The 16,036-nt window shown below is 42.7% G+C and overlaps 1 protein-coding gene across 9 annotated transcripts in view; it reads left to right on the plus strand.

The window, feature by feature from the left end:
• Window positions 1–16,036, plus strand: part of LOC132392867 (receptor tyrosine-protein kinase erbB-4-like) — a 942,732-nt gene that overhangs the window by 704,727 nt on the left and 221,969 nt on the right. For all 9 annotated transcript variants that reach the window (XR_009511679.1, XM_059967363.1, XM_059967364.1 and 6 more), the window contains exon 20: window positions 9,661–9,846. Coding sequence is in view for 8 of the 9 variants with exons in the window: in XM_059967363.1 (XP_059823346.1) it covers window positions 9,661–9,846 (186 nt within the window). In the remaining variant the exon portion in view is untranslated. The remainder of the gene's footprint in view (window positions 1–9,660; window positions 9,847–16,036) is intronic.

The raw sequence follows: 16,036 nt of genomic DNA on the forward strand, positions 1-16,036 counted from the left end.
GAATTCAGGTGATAAGGTTATCAGGGAAATAGGTGAGGGTATGGGTTTGATCAAGAGCTGTCATAGACTTGATGGCCAAACTGGCTTCCCTCTATGTTGTTGATAAATATGGTAATTATCTCCTCTTCTTCTGGCAAAACAACTTTTTGCTTTATTTCACTGAATTAAATCCTGCTGTTGTGACACTGACATCTTTTTTGACAGCACCTCCCAGCGGGTGCTGCCCTGTGAAAGTTGACAATATTGTTTGTTGCAACAATTCAGCTTAGCTTGGAAAGCCAGAGCACAAACACAGCTCCGTTCACCACTGTGGTCCCATCGCACTCGCTTCAGGGCAGAGATTGCCTTGGGCATAACTATTAAAGGAGGATTGCCTTTACAGCTAACCCTTGTCTGTGATCTCCTGGTGGGGTCAGGGCAGATCTTTTGTCTGCCATTGCAATACTTCTAATCTATTTCATTGGCTACAAAAGGGCTTTGAATTAGACAGAAGCCAAGAGAGATATTGTACAAATGGAAACCAGACTTAATGATTCAGAGACAACTTCTTCCTCTCCACCATCAGATCTCTGATCCCATGAACATTAACTCGTTATTCCTTCTTTTTGCACTTTCTTTATTTTTGTAATTTATAATAATTCTGTATCTTTGTGCTGTATGCTGCCACAAAACAACGAATTTCACATTGTTTAAGTCAGTGCTAATAAATCTCATTCTGGTTCTGATTCTGATTCTTTCTCACCGGCTCCAGTTTTCATTCTGCTCCGCTAACTTCACCACCTCCAGCCTCGTGGCTGAGGAAGGGAAGGAGTGTGGGTGGGGGATGAGAGGTGCCGTGGGTGGAAGGAGAAGTCAGATCATGATCTTTCAGCCAACGTCATTGCGGGCTCAGCTTCAACTTCTGTCTCTCAGCGCAGCTTCGACGAGACACGCTAAAATAAGAAGAGCAAGAGAATTTCATGCTAAATTTGACAGGATGCAAGCACAGTTTCAGCTGCAGATTAGTTCGTTCTCAGATGTAACAGTGTGCAGTGAAATTCCTTGCTCAAGTGAAGTGACACAGTAAACTATGTACCTGGTAATAATAAATGCAGTACGAGACAACAGAAAAATGCAAAACATGCAGCCTGAGGTTGTTCAAAGATAAATAAAATGTAAAATATTATTTATTTAATTGATTTGTAATACTGGACAATCATTAATAGCTCAACAGAACCCTAGAGGTTTGACCTGAACCAAATGTATTTCTTCCCTGGATTTTGTATCAATGATTGGGCTGAATGTTGGCCCTCTGTCATTGACCCCTTTGTGATTAAATTTGGTTTCCAGTGCCTTAATCCAAATTAATCATCTAATGTGGAATAATAAATTCAGAAACATATGCCAAAGAGGCTTAAAAGATAATCGGAAAGGGTGCGTGCATTCTACTACCCTATTAATCCCTCCAAATGTTCTGACCATTGCTCTCGTTATAAAAGGAGCTGACCTTCAGTGTATTCAGGGACCACAGCCTGGCACTCCGCTCCTGGCACATGCGACAAATTCAGTGCTGCAATTCGTCCATGGTCAGAACAGAGTGATGGGAGAACACAGACCTCACTACTAACATTCCTCACAACCACTCAAAGCTACATCTTCCCAACTGGTCACTGCACAAATTCTGGTGGCAAAGACTCATCTCTGCCTGACCTCTCTCACACATGCATGCACACACTCAGCTTTTGAACTCAACTTTTTCCTGGTTTTACTTATGTCTACAGAGCTCAGCACATGATACCTGCACACGCACACACACACACACACACACACACACACACACACACACACACACACACACACATACTAAGTAGCTATAGGGAAACTTACAGACAAATATACATCCATAGTTATGCACACTTGCACAGAGACACTCTCTATTGCATGTATGAATGCTGCTACTCAGATACACAGTCCTTCATATCCAAACTCCTGGTCACACACTCATTGAAAAAGTGAGACAGCTTCTTATTTTGAGAGAAGCTGTGTCAATCGTAAGATGACAGTGAAACAGTTAACCAGTGCAGCCTCCTCCTCAATGCCAACTGATGATATAGAGAGCTACAAACCTATTTAATTAGATGAACTTGGGAGGAAATTGTATTTAAAAGCAATCTGATAGTCCTTCAGAATGTGATTTGCACATTTATTTCTGACCTCTGATAAGAGTGCAGTCAAGTGTCAAGCAAAAGATTAAATTATTTCTTATAAGCCCATCTCAGACTGCCCCTCTGTACACCTTGCAAAATTATTGATTTTTAAGCTTAATATTTGACTGAGTTTCTGGATTTGCATTTTCGATTCATGGGTTTAGTTTTGCAACATGGGTACATCATATAAGAATAAAAATCTCCTTCTGTTTCAGTTTCGGATTAGATACCTAGCTGATCGACTTAATTTAGGGTCAGCTGCCTTGATTTGTACCTCTGAATAAGAACAGCTTGCAATTATACAGCATGCAAATCTTTTAAGATGAATGGCATCCACAGTGACTTGGCTGTTTGGTTCATCCAGAGAGGAACAAGGGTGATGGTCAGTGGAACTTAACCTGGCTGGAAGTCGGTGACTAGTGGTGTTCCACAAGGATCCATACTGGGACCTTTGTCATTTGTGATATATATAAACGACCTGCATGAGAGTGAAGATAGGTGGATTAGAAACTTGGTGGATGATACAGGGATTAGTGGTGTTGTGGGTTCAGTAGAAGACTGCCAGAGGATACAGCAGGATTTAGATCAGTTGTAGATATGGGTGGAGAAATGGCAGATGGAGCTTAACCCATCCAAACGTGAAGTGTTGTGCTTTGAAAGATCAAATATAAAGGGACAGTACACTGCTATTGGCAAGGCGTTTAATGGTGTTAATTTGCAAAGGGATCTTGAGGTCCAAGCCCATAGCTCCCTGAAAATGCCCGCACAAATTGATGAGATAGTAAAGAAAGCATTTGGCATGCTTCGTAAGACTCTGGTTAGACTGCATCCAGAGTATTGCATTCACTTTTGCTCCTCTCATTATAGGAAGGATTGAAGCCTTCGAGAAGGTTATGAGTAGGTTTTACTGCTTGGATTAGAGTGCATGTGCTATAAGGAGATGCTGGACAAACTAAGGTTGTTCTGTTTTTCTGGAGCAGCGGTTGCTGAGGGGGAACCTGACAGAAGTTAATAAAATTATGAGAGGCACAGAATAGATAGATAGCTGGAATCTTTCCAGCTATCAGGAAGTTATAGGCCGGTGAGCCTGACACCAGTTGTGGGATATGTTGTGTATGTGGCCTGGTTACACAACAATGCTATTAATAAAAACATTGGAGATAGGAGTTGAGATTCATTTGTGATTGGGGATGCAATGGACAGCGAGGAAGACAATCACAAACAAGAGAACATCTGCAGATACTGGAAATCTGAGCAACAAGCTCAAAATGCTGGAAGAACTCAGCAGGCCAGGCAGCATCTGTGGATAAAAGTATAGTCCTTTTGGCAGGAAGACCATCAGAGCTTCCAGCGGGATCTGGACAGGCTGGAGAAATGGGCTTGAAAATGGCAAATGGAATCTAGTGTAGACAAGTGTGAGGTGTTGCACCTCGCTAGGACCAGCTGGTGTACACCTAGTGAGCAGTAGGGCATTGAGGAGTGCGGTGGAACAAAGGGATCTGGGAATACAGGTCCATAATTCATTGGAAGTGGGGCACAGGTAGGTGGGGTTATAAAGAACGCTTTTGGCATATTGACCTTTGTAAATCAATGTACTAAGTACAGGAGATGTGATGTGATGATGAAGTTGTATGAGACGTTGGTGAGGCCTGATCTGGAGTACTGTGTGAAGTTTTGGTCAGGAGAGATATCAATAAGGTTGAAAGAGTACAGAGAAAATTTACAAGGGTGTTTCTGGGACTAGAGATCCTAAGTTATAAGGAAAGATTTTATAGGTTAGGACTTTATTCCTTGGAACATAGAAAGCTGAGGAGAGATTTGATAGAGGTATACAAAATTGTGAGTGTTATAGATAGGGTTAAGTACAAGCAGGCTTTTTTCTTTCGAGGTTAGGTGAGACTACACTAGAGGTCATGGGTTAAGGGTGAAAAATGAAATGTTTAAGGGAACATGAGGGGAAACATCTTCACTGAGAGGGTCATAAGAGTGTGGAATGAGCTGCCAACACAAGTGGTGCACACAAGCTTGATTTCTACGTAGGGGTATGGAAGATTATGGTCTGGGTGCAGATCCATGGGAGTAGGCAGCTTAAATGTTTCAGCACAGACTAGATGGGCTGAAGAGCCTGTATTTTTCTATGACACCAGAGAACATGCATTTAATGTGAGAGGAGGTTAAGTTCAAAGAAGATGTACGAGATGAGTGGTGGGTGCCTGGAATGTGCTGCTGGGGTGATAGTGGAAGCAGATATGATAGAGGTGTTTAAGAAGATCTTAGACACATGGATGTGCAAAGAATGGAGGGATTGGGACATTGAATAGGCAGGAGAGATTAGGTGCCATTAGCTTAGTTAGTTAGGCAGAATGTTGTGGGCAGAGTGCTGGCACGTTGCCAAGTGATTAAGGTGTTGGTATAGTGATCTGAAGGTCACTAGTTGGAGCCTCAGCTGAGGCAGCATGTTGTGTCCTTGAGCAAGGCACTTAGCCACACATTGCTCTGCGATGTCACCAGTGCCAAGCTCTGTCGGCCCTTGCCCTTCCCTTTGACAACATCAGTGGCGTGGAGAGGGGAGACTTGCAGCATGGGCAACTGCCGGTCTCCCATACAACCTTGCCCAGGCCTGCACCCTGGAAACTTTCTAAGGGCAAATCCATGGTCTCTCGAGATTAATGGATGCCTATAAATATGTGGGCAGAAGGGGCTTTACCTACCCTGTATGTTCTGTGTTTGTTCCACGTTCTGAACCATGCTGGAAGGGAGCTCAAGTACTGAACACTGGATCTAACCCAGAGTTGCAAGATCAGTGAGATTTCCCTGGTTTATTTTTCACATTTTGTGAAACTCAGCAGTAAATCAGAGAGCTTTGCCTGAAAGTAGACCGAACGCCTGGGAACCAATGATGGGAACCAGGTGATTTCCCTAGGGTTCTTTTCTCATTGAGGGCTGTTTTAACTATTATTTTCAGACCGATTGCTTGCTATAAATAGTGAACAGGAGCCCACGTAAGGTCAGTTGGATGACACATCGGCCCCATTCCACTGCTAACACTTTCATCCCAACTCAGCAGATTGTAGGGCTTAGTCCGTTTCCAAGATCTGGGAGCTTAGGTTCTGACATCTCAGGTGAACAGAGGACAGGCCCAGCCTTGTTAAGCATGCTCAAAGTGCAGTTCCACTACTCCCCATTGTCTTCTCACTGGCGTAAAAGAACCCACAAATTTCCCTTTAGTGGGATCTTGATGTGCACAGACCTGCTGTCGGGTTTCCCAGAACATATTGGTGACCGTCCCTTGAGTGCTGCACAACCCCCTGAGGTTGCTCTTGCATTCTGTATGAGCGCGGCTGTGTTCTGTTGCTGAGATTAGTAGTGATTCATAGACCCGATCAACAGGAACAGCGAGGATGGCCTAAAACAGGGACAGGGAACGTGGAGACACACCACTTCACTGGGCTAATGGAGAATGGCTGATAGTCCCAGGAAAACCCTTAAAATGGGCTTCGACACAAACAACAGTTTCATTGTCATTCATTGCTGTTTGCATTTAAATACATGCTGGTGTTTGTATACATGCACATTTTATTCTACATCTGTATTTTAACATTGAAGTTTAGTTTTATATACATAATTCTTTATTCGTTGTAATTGTTGAATGCTGCTGTTTTTGTTACATGTCAATACGCCACAACAAATTCCTAATACATGTAAATGGTGAATAAATTTGGTTCTTGATGCTTGACCCTTGATTTGAGTGCAGTTTTCATTTCCCCACCGGGTCAGACAGGAAATTGTAAAACAACTTGCCACCAAGAAAGCTGTCTCAAACTCACCCAGACCCCACCTGAAGCCTTGGAAAAGGTTTGTAGTCCAGGAAAAGCTGAGCCTGTGTGCTGAGTCAGCAATATTTAGGTTTCCAGTAGCCTCTGAACGCATTGAGACACAACAAATGTCTTTCCAAGAGATATTCTTTATTTGCAAGCCACATGCTAACTGTTTATACGTTGAGCGTCTAAGACCTTGGTGCAAAATTAATGTCTGTGTAACTGTTGCATTGTTTGAGAAGCAGGTACACCAAAGACTGCTTTCTGAAAGGTTATCATTGAGACATGTTAATACTGTGATGATGATCCATTCTTTCAGATACATGGGCCACTTAGCCTCTTCATCCTGCTCCTTTCGATTACAAACTTCTCCCTAATTGCCACCTTCTCATCTCCTGACAACTTAAAATATCTATTTATATCTAGCATTCTTCAAAAGACACACAGCATGCATAAGCTTGTGGTGGAGGAGCTCCAGATTTCTAATGATGTTATTGTAGAGGGCTTGCGTCCTGTTGTGATCTGACACTCAGTTGGTTGCCCTGTTCCTTCTGAGTGAATGGAGTGGTTTCCAATTCCACTCCAGTCTCTTGAACAGATTCCAGGCTGGCACTCTGGAGATATACACAAGAACTTGTGCGCCGTCAGAAGCACAGCATTTAACTGTACTGTTGTAGATAGACTCTGCTAGGTGTAAGCATCCATCTCATGCCCCAATTTTGAGGCAAAGCGAAGTTCTGGCCAGATTCAGCAGTGTTTCATTTGACGTGAAGAGTTTTGGGACGTGCTGTGATTTGAGCTATTCATTAAAATCCTGGGAAACCTGGTGCTGTGCCGATTGTGATAATCATATTTCATCTTCCCTCCTTCCCTTTCCCTTCCTCTCCCCCCCTTTCATTCCTACCTTCCAAACTTACTACTGTATGTTCACTTCCAACCTTTTCATTTTCATTCTATCTTTCCATTTGTCCAATCATTTCTTTCCCCCTTTTCACTCCCTTCCCACCTTACTTCATGTTCTCCTTTTCTGTCCATCTTCCCCCTTTCCTTCCCCATTTCTTTCCCTCCCTATTCATTTTCTTGTCTTCTGTTCCCTCCCCTTCATCTCTTCTCTTCACTTCCTCCTTCTCATCCTTCCTCTCATTCCCACTGTCAATCCACTGAAATCTTATGCAAGTGTATTCTGAAATAGTTGGAAGAGCACATGCCTGCAAAGTACTAAAGGAACCCAACAGGTTGGGCAGCATCTCTGGAAAGGAATAAATAGTTTTGGGCCAAGACCTCTCTTAAGAGTCCTGATCAGAAGGGTCTCAGCCCAAAACGTCGACTGTTCATTCCTTTCCATATCTTCCTTTCCGATCTGCATTTTGTACATGTTACTCTGGATTTCCAGCATCTATAGAATCTATAGAATCTATAGAATGTTTAGGAAATAGCTGGTCTGCTCTATTAAATCCTACTGTCATTGGGAATGCCACAATTCAAACTTTCTAAATTCAAATTCAAAGGAAGAGAACTGTGCAAAATATCCTGATGTAACTAGTTGAGACTTTCTGGGCCACATTAACAGTCTGCTTCGGTGCCCCAACTCTCTCCCCATTCCCATCCTTTTCTAGTAGGTTGCATGGACCCACTTGGCCTAGGGTTCAGTGTCCAACAGATAGCAACAAATTTCGATGTGCAATTCTGTAATCCTTCATTCACATTATAAGTTGGAAACCCGTGGACCCCAGAACAGATTCCTAGGGAACATCACTTGTGACATCCAAGTGGTCAGAGGTGATCCTGTTTCCCCGAGTCTCCATCCTCCACCTTCCAATTAGTCTCTAACCTAATTGACTTCCTATTTTCATGAGCTTTAATTTGTTGCCAGTGATCTCAGAAATAGAATAAGAATCAGGTTTTTTTTATCACTGTCATGAAATTTGTTGTTTTGTGGCAATGCTGCAGAGCAGTGCATACGTTTACAATATGAAATTATAATTATATATATATATTATTCCTGATGACAGTAATGAGAACAGTTCATGTCCTAGGTGATGGGGATTGTTAATGAAGATGCTGCCTTTTTGAGGCATCACCATTTGAAAATGTCCTTGACACCAGGGAGGCTAGTGCCATTATAGAGCTGGCTGAATTTACAACCCTCTGCATCTTTTTCCCAACCCTGTGCAGTGGTCCATCCATACCAGATGGTGACCACTGCACATGTTGACTTATTTTAAGAAGGATCTGGGACTTGAGATAAGACCATAAGACTATATGATATTGGAGCAAAATTGGGCCCATTTTGGCCCATTGAGTCTGCTTCTCCATTTCATCATGGCTGATCCATTTTCCCTCTGAGCCCCAATCTCCTGCCTTCTCCTTGTATCCCTTCATGCTCTGACCAATCAAGAATCTATTAACCTCTGCCTTAATTGTACACAAGAATCATCCTCTACAGCTGCCTATGGCAATGAATTCCAGAGATTCACTACTCTCCTCCTCATCTCCATTCTAAAAGGATGCCCCTCAATTCTGAGACTGTGTCCTCTGGTCTTAAACACTCCCACCATAGGAAATATCCTTTCCACATCTACTCTATCAAGGCCTTTCACCATGTGATAGGTTTCAGTTAGGTCACCCCTATTCTTCTGAATTCCAATGAATACAAGCCCAGAGCCATCAGTTGCTCTTCATATAACAAGCCGTTTAATCCTGAAATCATTTTCGTGAACCTCCTTTGAACCCTCTCTAGTTTCAGCACATTCATTTAAAGATGGAGCCCAAAACTGCTCACAATACTCCTAGTGAGGCTTTACCAGTGCTTTATAAAGTCTCAACATTACATCCTTTCTCTTATATTCCAGTTGAATAGTTTGTTTTCCACAGACACTGCCTGACCTGCTGAATGTTTCTGTCATTTTCTCACATGTGCCTGAAAATCCATGCTGGCAAATTTTATTGCAAGCACCTACTTACCTTAAACTAATCAGCTGGACTTTATTTCTCACACGTACCAGCTCTGATCGAGCAGAGAGCAACTTCCTGTGTTGCTATGTTTCACGTGGTTGGCTGGGTCTGAAATCACATTCATATCCAAGCAGATAAACTTCCCTGAAAGCGCAGGTGTAACAGTCTTCTGGTTGTTGGATTGCTAAGCTCAGCTCTGAGCTCATACACTTGGCATTAATATTAATGTTTGCCACTGCAATACTGATCCATTCATTAAACACTTCACTATAAAAAACCCTCTTTACAACTAGGTTCTCAGCTACAGTGGACAGTTAGATCACTGCTTTTACTCGCAGCTGAGGAACTGACACTCAATACCTTTTCACTGCAGTGTGTAGATAGGATTGGTACTAAGTCAAGTGTAGTGGGTACATAAATATGGCAAACAGCTGAAAAGCACAGAGTCAATGGGCTGAATGGTCTCTTCCTGCACCTATGTTATTTTATTGTCTATGTTACTGGTCGGTGATCTCAAACTGACTGGAATTCAGAAACAGAGCACAGAGCAAAACCAACAGTTCCATCTCTGCTCAGACTGCTGCAAAGTTTCCCACTGAATGGTTATCTGAGTTTGTGCGTATATTATCCAGAGAATGTGATGCTGTGGTATCCTTCTACTGAACGATTAATGAGCCTGACTTTGTTCTTTCTTCCCGTAGGAGGCCCTGATAATGGCCAGCATGGACCATCCTCACCTGGTTCGCCTCTTGGGTGTTTGTCTCAGTCCCACGATCCAACTGGTCACTCAGTTGATGCCCCATGGCTGTCTGCTGGATTACGTCCGTGAGCACAAGGACAACATTGGCTCCCAGCTGCTCCTGAACTGGTGTGTCCAGATTGCAAAGGTAGGCGTTAACAATCTACCTGGAAAAATAAGCTGCTGAAGGCCGACACTGTTCTCGCATACTGAGTTTGCAGCTGTAACCTGCTTTAAAAAGTTACCTGAATAAGGCTGGCGACACTTACTGGAATGATAAAAGAACAATGAAATTGTGATTTGCTTTCCCTGAACTGATGACTTTTCATATCACACCAGCTGTTACTTTATCAGTTTTCAAGACCCCGACTGATCCTGTGCTTTTCAGAACTGAGGAACGAATAGTTCATAGTTATTAATATGTCAACTGATGTGTGGATATGAATGAGATAAACTGTATTCAATATTTCTGGTCTCATATTGTTGAGACACAGGGCAGGATCTGGGACAATTATAATGTCTGTTAGAGAACATTCTATTCATACATTGTACACCAACTATACATTGCACACTATCCAGGAGAAACATAATGTGAACATGTCAGAAAGGGTGGCATATTGTACATGATACTCCATCTGAGAGAGGCAATAATGTGGTTCTATTATGTCGTGTCTGTGTTATTGTACAATGAGACATGTTGCATGCAATCCACAGTGTCTGAAGGAAACAAAATAATGTGGGTACCTTAAACAAATTCTGACAGAAAGCAAGTTGTGAACATCTTTTTAAACAACAAATTATGGATATATTGCTCCCAAAGACAGGGCTGGACATGAGTACGTTACAAACTAATAATTTCCCATTCGTGATCAATAAAGTAATGATTATTATTATTATTATCTAAAGAGCTCGAACAGGGAGTGGTGGCATTAAGAGTTAGCACAGTATGCTGATGTCAACGAGCCATTCCAGGGAGTGATGGATGATATTAGAGTCGGCCCAGGCTGCGGTGAATTTAAACAGTCGATTCTGGGTCTGCTGATGTTACAGGGGGTGATAATGTTAACGAGTTGGTACAAGGAATGAGTTAGTAGAGGTTAACGAGTCAGTAGAGGGTGTGGTGATATTGAAGAGCTGCAGTGGCAGAGTGAATACAAGCTGAGGAATGGGTCACACTACAATGGATGCGGTCACGTTGAGGAGTGAGTTGAGGGATCGGTGATGTCAATGAGTCAGTACTGGGAATGCTGACGGCAGAGTGTAGAGTTTACCAGACTTAATGGTTATGGTGGGTTTTCGGAGAATAGCTAGAGCACAGAATTGTGCTCATTGTTTAATGAAAAGATGTTTCTGTTGTCACAGGTAAGTAGTGGATTATAAGTGCATCCTTGGAACAAAGCAGCAGCAGTGGATTGGGTTAAGAAAGTGGATTTGTATTTATTGGACATTTTATGCAACTAAAGTACTTAGTATACCACAAAACTGCCCAAACTGAATCTGACAGTAATGGTAACATTTTTGGTTAGTTGAATGCTGATCTCTAAAGCAGGTAGTGTTACTTATTAAGCAGTGAATAATTTTCTGCCAGCGGATTGCTTCCTCAGTCTCCTTCAGTGTCTATTCTGCCCAGTGGTGTGTGGTTGAATGCAAATCATCTATGCCACAATTCTTTCTAGTCAGATCGTTGAAACAGCTTCCAGAGGACGACCAGCCCGGCAGTAACCTGGGACAGCAAATGATTGATAACAGTTGTGAAACTAAGTTGTTTGAAGCCCTGTTTTTGTCATCAGCGAAAGAGTTCAAGGTCTTTCTTTTCCTCGCAGCCCTTGTCTAGTTAGGAGCAGAGTACTTCATCATAGACTTACTGGACAGAGGTTTTGTCTAATGGTAGCAATTTATCAACCCAATGTGCTCTAGGCATCATGAAACTTCTACAGTCATAGAAGCATGTTAAACAATTAGTTGCAGGCAAAGGATAGGTTTAAAGTGAAGTGTGCAGTAGCATGAAAATGATGGTACTGCTTAGATTTGGTTTTGATCGCTGGCCCCACTCAGTTTTTCTGGGAACTAGTATTTCCTTTAAATAGCTGCAGGTAAAAAAATGTGTCTTCACCGGTTCAGCTGACGCTGGGAACAGAACACCGTGTCCTCCCACCGACGTCGTCCTGAACTCAGGAGAGAGTTCCTTCCTTCCTTGGGGTGAGCTTGGCAAACTAATATACTGGCGCTGAATGTGCTGAGAAAGATGTCACCCATAGTCACTGCACAAATGAAAGATGCTGGATATCCTGATGGTCTCAGCCAGAAACTCTTTTCCTGGCCCGCTGAGTTCCTCCGGCATTTTGTGTGTGTTGCCCACAGTCACTAGTTGCCTCCACTCTAAACACATTGTTCGCCTGCATAAGCTTCATAGAGGATAAATTCTCATGGTTGGCAAGGTGCTGGACAGCAGCTGCGACTTCCCATTCTTAAGCCCATAAAAGTTTCAATGAAGCCCTGCCCCTACTGTGTTCGTGACCTGAGCAGGCATGCAGAAATATTGCATAGTAACTGAAACTGACCTCTCTCCTGTGCAGCCACTTCCCTCCATTGAAATGAAAATAGCCAAATACAAACACGACGTGAACAGTGATACAGATTATTTATGTAACTTCCCCAATGAAACTTTCGGCCCTGGTTTAGGAAAGGTGTCAACAATGAGAACCCTCGTGAAGGACCAAGCCAATCACTGATAGTTGTACTAATTATTTGAGAGTTTTCAGATGTTTATCATGTTCTAAATATTCTTGGGAATTTTAGGTCTCATAGACTCTTCCTGTTTTTAAAACGCTTATCAGGTGTTCTGAAGTTTTCTGACTGGCAGGAGTGTTAAGGGTATTTGATACCTTTGAGAGCTGACTGAGGTAGAAGCATGGATTAGCTCACTCTTAAAACTTCACTATCAGTTTTATGTAGTTTTGTGGCAGCAGTACCATACAATATGTAAAAAAAAGATAAATTACAATTTTTTATATATACATAAATTAAATAAGTTGTGCAAACAGAGCAAAAATGAGGTAGTGTTCATGGGTTGGTCCATTGTCCATTCAGAAATCTGATGGCGGAGGAGAAGCTGATCCAGAAACATTGAATGTGTGTCTTCAAGACTCCTGTAGTTCTTCCCTGATGGCAGTAATAAAGGGGAGCATGTCCTGGCTAATGTGGGTCCTTAATGTGCCAGTTCTTCTTAGCCCAGTCCAAGCCAGGACATCATGGTGCTACGGAAAGGCTGTAATGGAATGCAACCACATGGGTTAACTCACAACCAGAGTTATTGCAGGGGGAATTGTGTTCAGTGAATCAAACCCATGTTTAGTGACACGAGTGAATCTACAGATGCTGGAAATAAATAAAAACACAAAATGCTGGCAGAACTCAGCAGGCCAGACAGCATCTATGGGAGGAGGTAGTGACGATGTTTCCTGATGAAGGGTTTCGGCCCGAAACGTCGTCACTACCTCCTCCCATAGATGCTGTCTGGCCTGCTGAGTTCTCCCAGCATTTTGTGTTTTTATCCATGTTTAGTGACTTGCATCTGGGCTGCAATTTGCAGGCTAGTTTAAAACCAGGTAGTTATGATCTGAAATGGACTGTCCTGAAATTTCATGGAAAGTTTACAGCAGTCATCTTCAAAAGGAAATTAGATAAGAAAAGATTGCAGGGTTGTGGAAAAGGTTGAGGGTGTGGGATTAATTGAGCAGGTCTCTGAAAGAGTGAACAAGAGACACAATGGGCCCAATTAACATTGCACAGTTCCCCACTAACAATTCCATTAAGAACAAAGGAAATACTGAAAGGCCTGGATAGAGGGAAGTTGGAAAGGTTGCTACCATTAGTAAGGATGTCTGACAGCAGTGGCAGGATTTGAATGCTATTACCTCTTACAAAGTGAAACCAAGCAACACAGGTGACAACAAGGCTTGGCTCCCAGATGAGATCAATGCCTTCTACGCTGTCTTTGACCATCAAGAACATTCAACACATGAACCTTCACAATCTCCCACAGTCCCTGATGATCCTGTGATTTCAGTCTCTGAGGTTGACGGGAGAGCATCCTTCAGGAGGGTGAACCCACGGGAAGTATCCAACCTAGATGGTGTACCTGGCTGAGCATTAAAGAACTGTGCTGATCAACTGGCTGAAATGCTCATTGAAATCTTTAACCTTTTGCTCCGGCAGTCTGATGTATCCATCTTCTTCAAGCAGGCTTCAAATCTACTGGTGCCTACAAAGAACGTGGTAAGCTGCTTCAATGATATCGTCCAGTAACATTTATGTCTACTGTGGTGAAGTGTTTTGTGAGGTTGGTGATGAAACGTAGGAACTCTTGCCGGAGAAGCAACTGGGATCCGCTCCAATTTGCCTACCGGTGCTGTAGGTCCACAGCAGATGCCATTTCATTGACTCAACCCTGGAATACCAGGACAGCAAAGGTACAACATCGGGATGCTCTTTAACAACTGTAGCTTGGCATTCAATTCTATCACTCCCTCAAAATTAATCAGTAAGTTTCAAGACTTTAACCTCAATACCTACTTGTGCAATTGGATCCTTGATTTCCTCATTTGCAGATCCCAATCAGTGGCAACATCTCCTCTGCAATCTTCATCAGCGCAGGTACACCACAAGGCTGTGTGTTTAGCCCCCTGCTCTACTCACTTTATACTTATGACTATCAGGCTAAGGGGTAATTCAAATATATATTTAAATTTGCAGGCAACACCACTGTCATTGACCAAATCAAAGGTGATGAAGAATCAGCATATTAGTGGGAGATTGAAAATCTGGCTGAGTGGTGCCGCAACAACAATCTCTCACTCAATGGCAGCAAAACTAAGGAGCTCATTATTGACTTCAGGAGAAGGAAACCTGAGGTTCATGAGCTGGTCCTGATTGGGGGATCAGAGGCCAGAAGCTTTAAATTCCCCAGTGTTATCATTTCAGAGAATCAGTCTTGGACCCAGCACGCAAGTGTAATTGCAAAGAAAACACGGCAGCACCTCTACTTCCTTAAAAGATTGCAAAGATTCAGCATGGCATCTAAAACTTTGACAAACGCCTATAGATGCGTAGTGGTGAGTGTATTGAATGATTCAATCACGGTTTGGTATGGAACCAACAATGGCCTTGAACATAAAATCCTACAAAACATAGTGGATATGGCCCATCAATCACAGGTAAAGCCCTCCCCACCACTGAATACATCTACATGGGACATTGTCCCAGGAAAGCAGCATCCATTATCAAGGACTGTCAGCATCCAAGCCGTGCTCTCTTCTTGCTGCTGCCATTAGGAAGAAGGTACAGGAGCCTCAGGAGCCAGGTTCAGAAACAGTTATTACTCCTCAACCAACAGGCTCTTGAACCAGAGGGGATAACTTCACTCACCCTATCACCAAACTGTTCCCACGACCTGTGGACTCATTTTCAAGGACTCTTCATTTCGTGTCCTTGACATTTATTGTATTTTTTTTTCTTTTGTATTTGCACAGTTTGTTGTCTTTTGCATATTGGTTGTTTATCCATCCTGTTTGGTGTGGTCTTTCACTGATTCTATTGTGTTTCTTGGATTTACTGTGGATGCCTGCAAGAAAATGAATCTCAGGGTTGTATATAGAGACAAATGTGTACTTTGATAATCAATTCACCTTAAACTTTGATCTTTGAAAGATGTGCAGTGGGGTTGGGGACTGGAAACCAGGCATTGGGGATTGGGGAGGTTGAGCTAAGATATGGTGGCCAGAGATGAATGTAAAGGTTGACATTACATTCAAGACAGGACACGTTAAGGAGGGCTGCCAAGGGAGTCGGATAGTGAGTGGTAGTTGTTTTGCTGCAGCCTGGTTGACATGCCTGAGTCCATGGGCTGGGACTCTAATCCGGCGAACTGCCTTTAAATATAACCCAAGACAAATCTCAGTTCATTGCAAAGATCTTCTGCACGTAAGCCATGAGTTTCCTGCAGATATTGTCCAAGCTGCATGAGACATCGCTGGATAACCCCTCTGTGTTCATACATCACAAACACTGACTAACCAGAAGGTATCCTACAAAATTTGATTATGAATGATTAATCTTATTTGACAAAATTACAACATTCATATGGCAGCATGTGATAAAAAGTTTTGGCTAAGTTAATCAGCTGAAGGAGGAATACCAACAGGAGGAACTCCCCTGTTCTCCTCACCCACGCTCTAGAGGCCAGACTGAGTCACATTTTAATATCTTTTTAAATAGTGGTGTTTTTGGTCTCGCTACACTCTCCCTATTCAGCACTTGAGGTGTCAAGATTTGACTGT

The sequence above is a fragment of the Hypanus sabinus genome, chromosome 4 (genome assembly GCF_030144855.1).
Source record: "Hypanus sabinus isolate sHypSab1 chromosome 4, sHypSab1.hap1, whole genome shotgun sequence".
NCBI classification, from domain to species: Eukaryota; Metazoa; Chordata; class Chondrichthyes; order Myliobatiformes; family Dasyatidae; genus Hypanus; species Hypanus sabinus.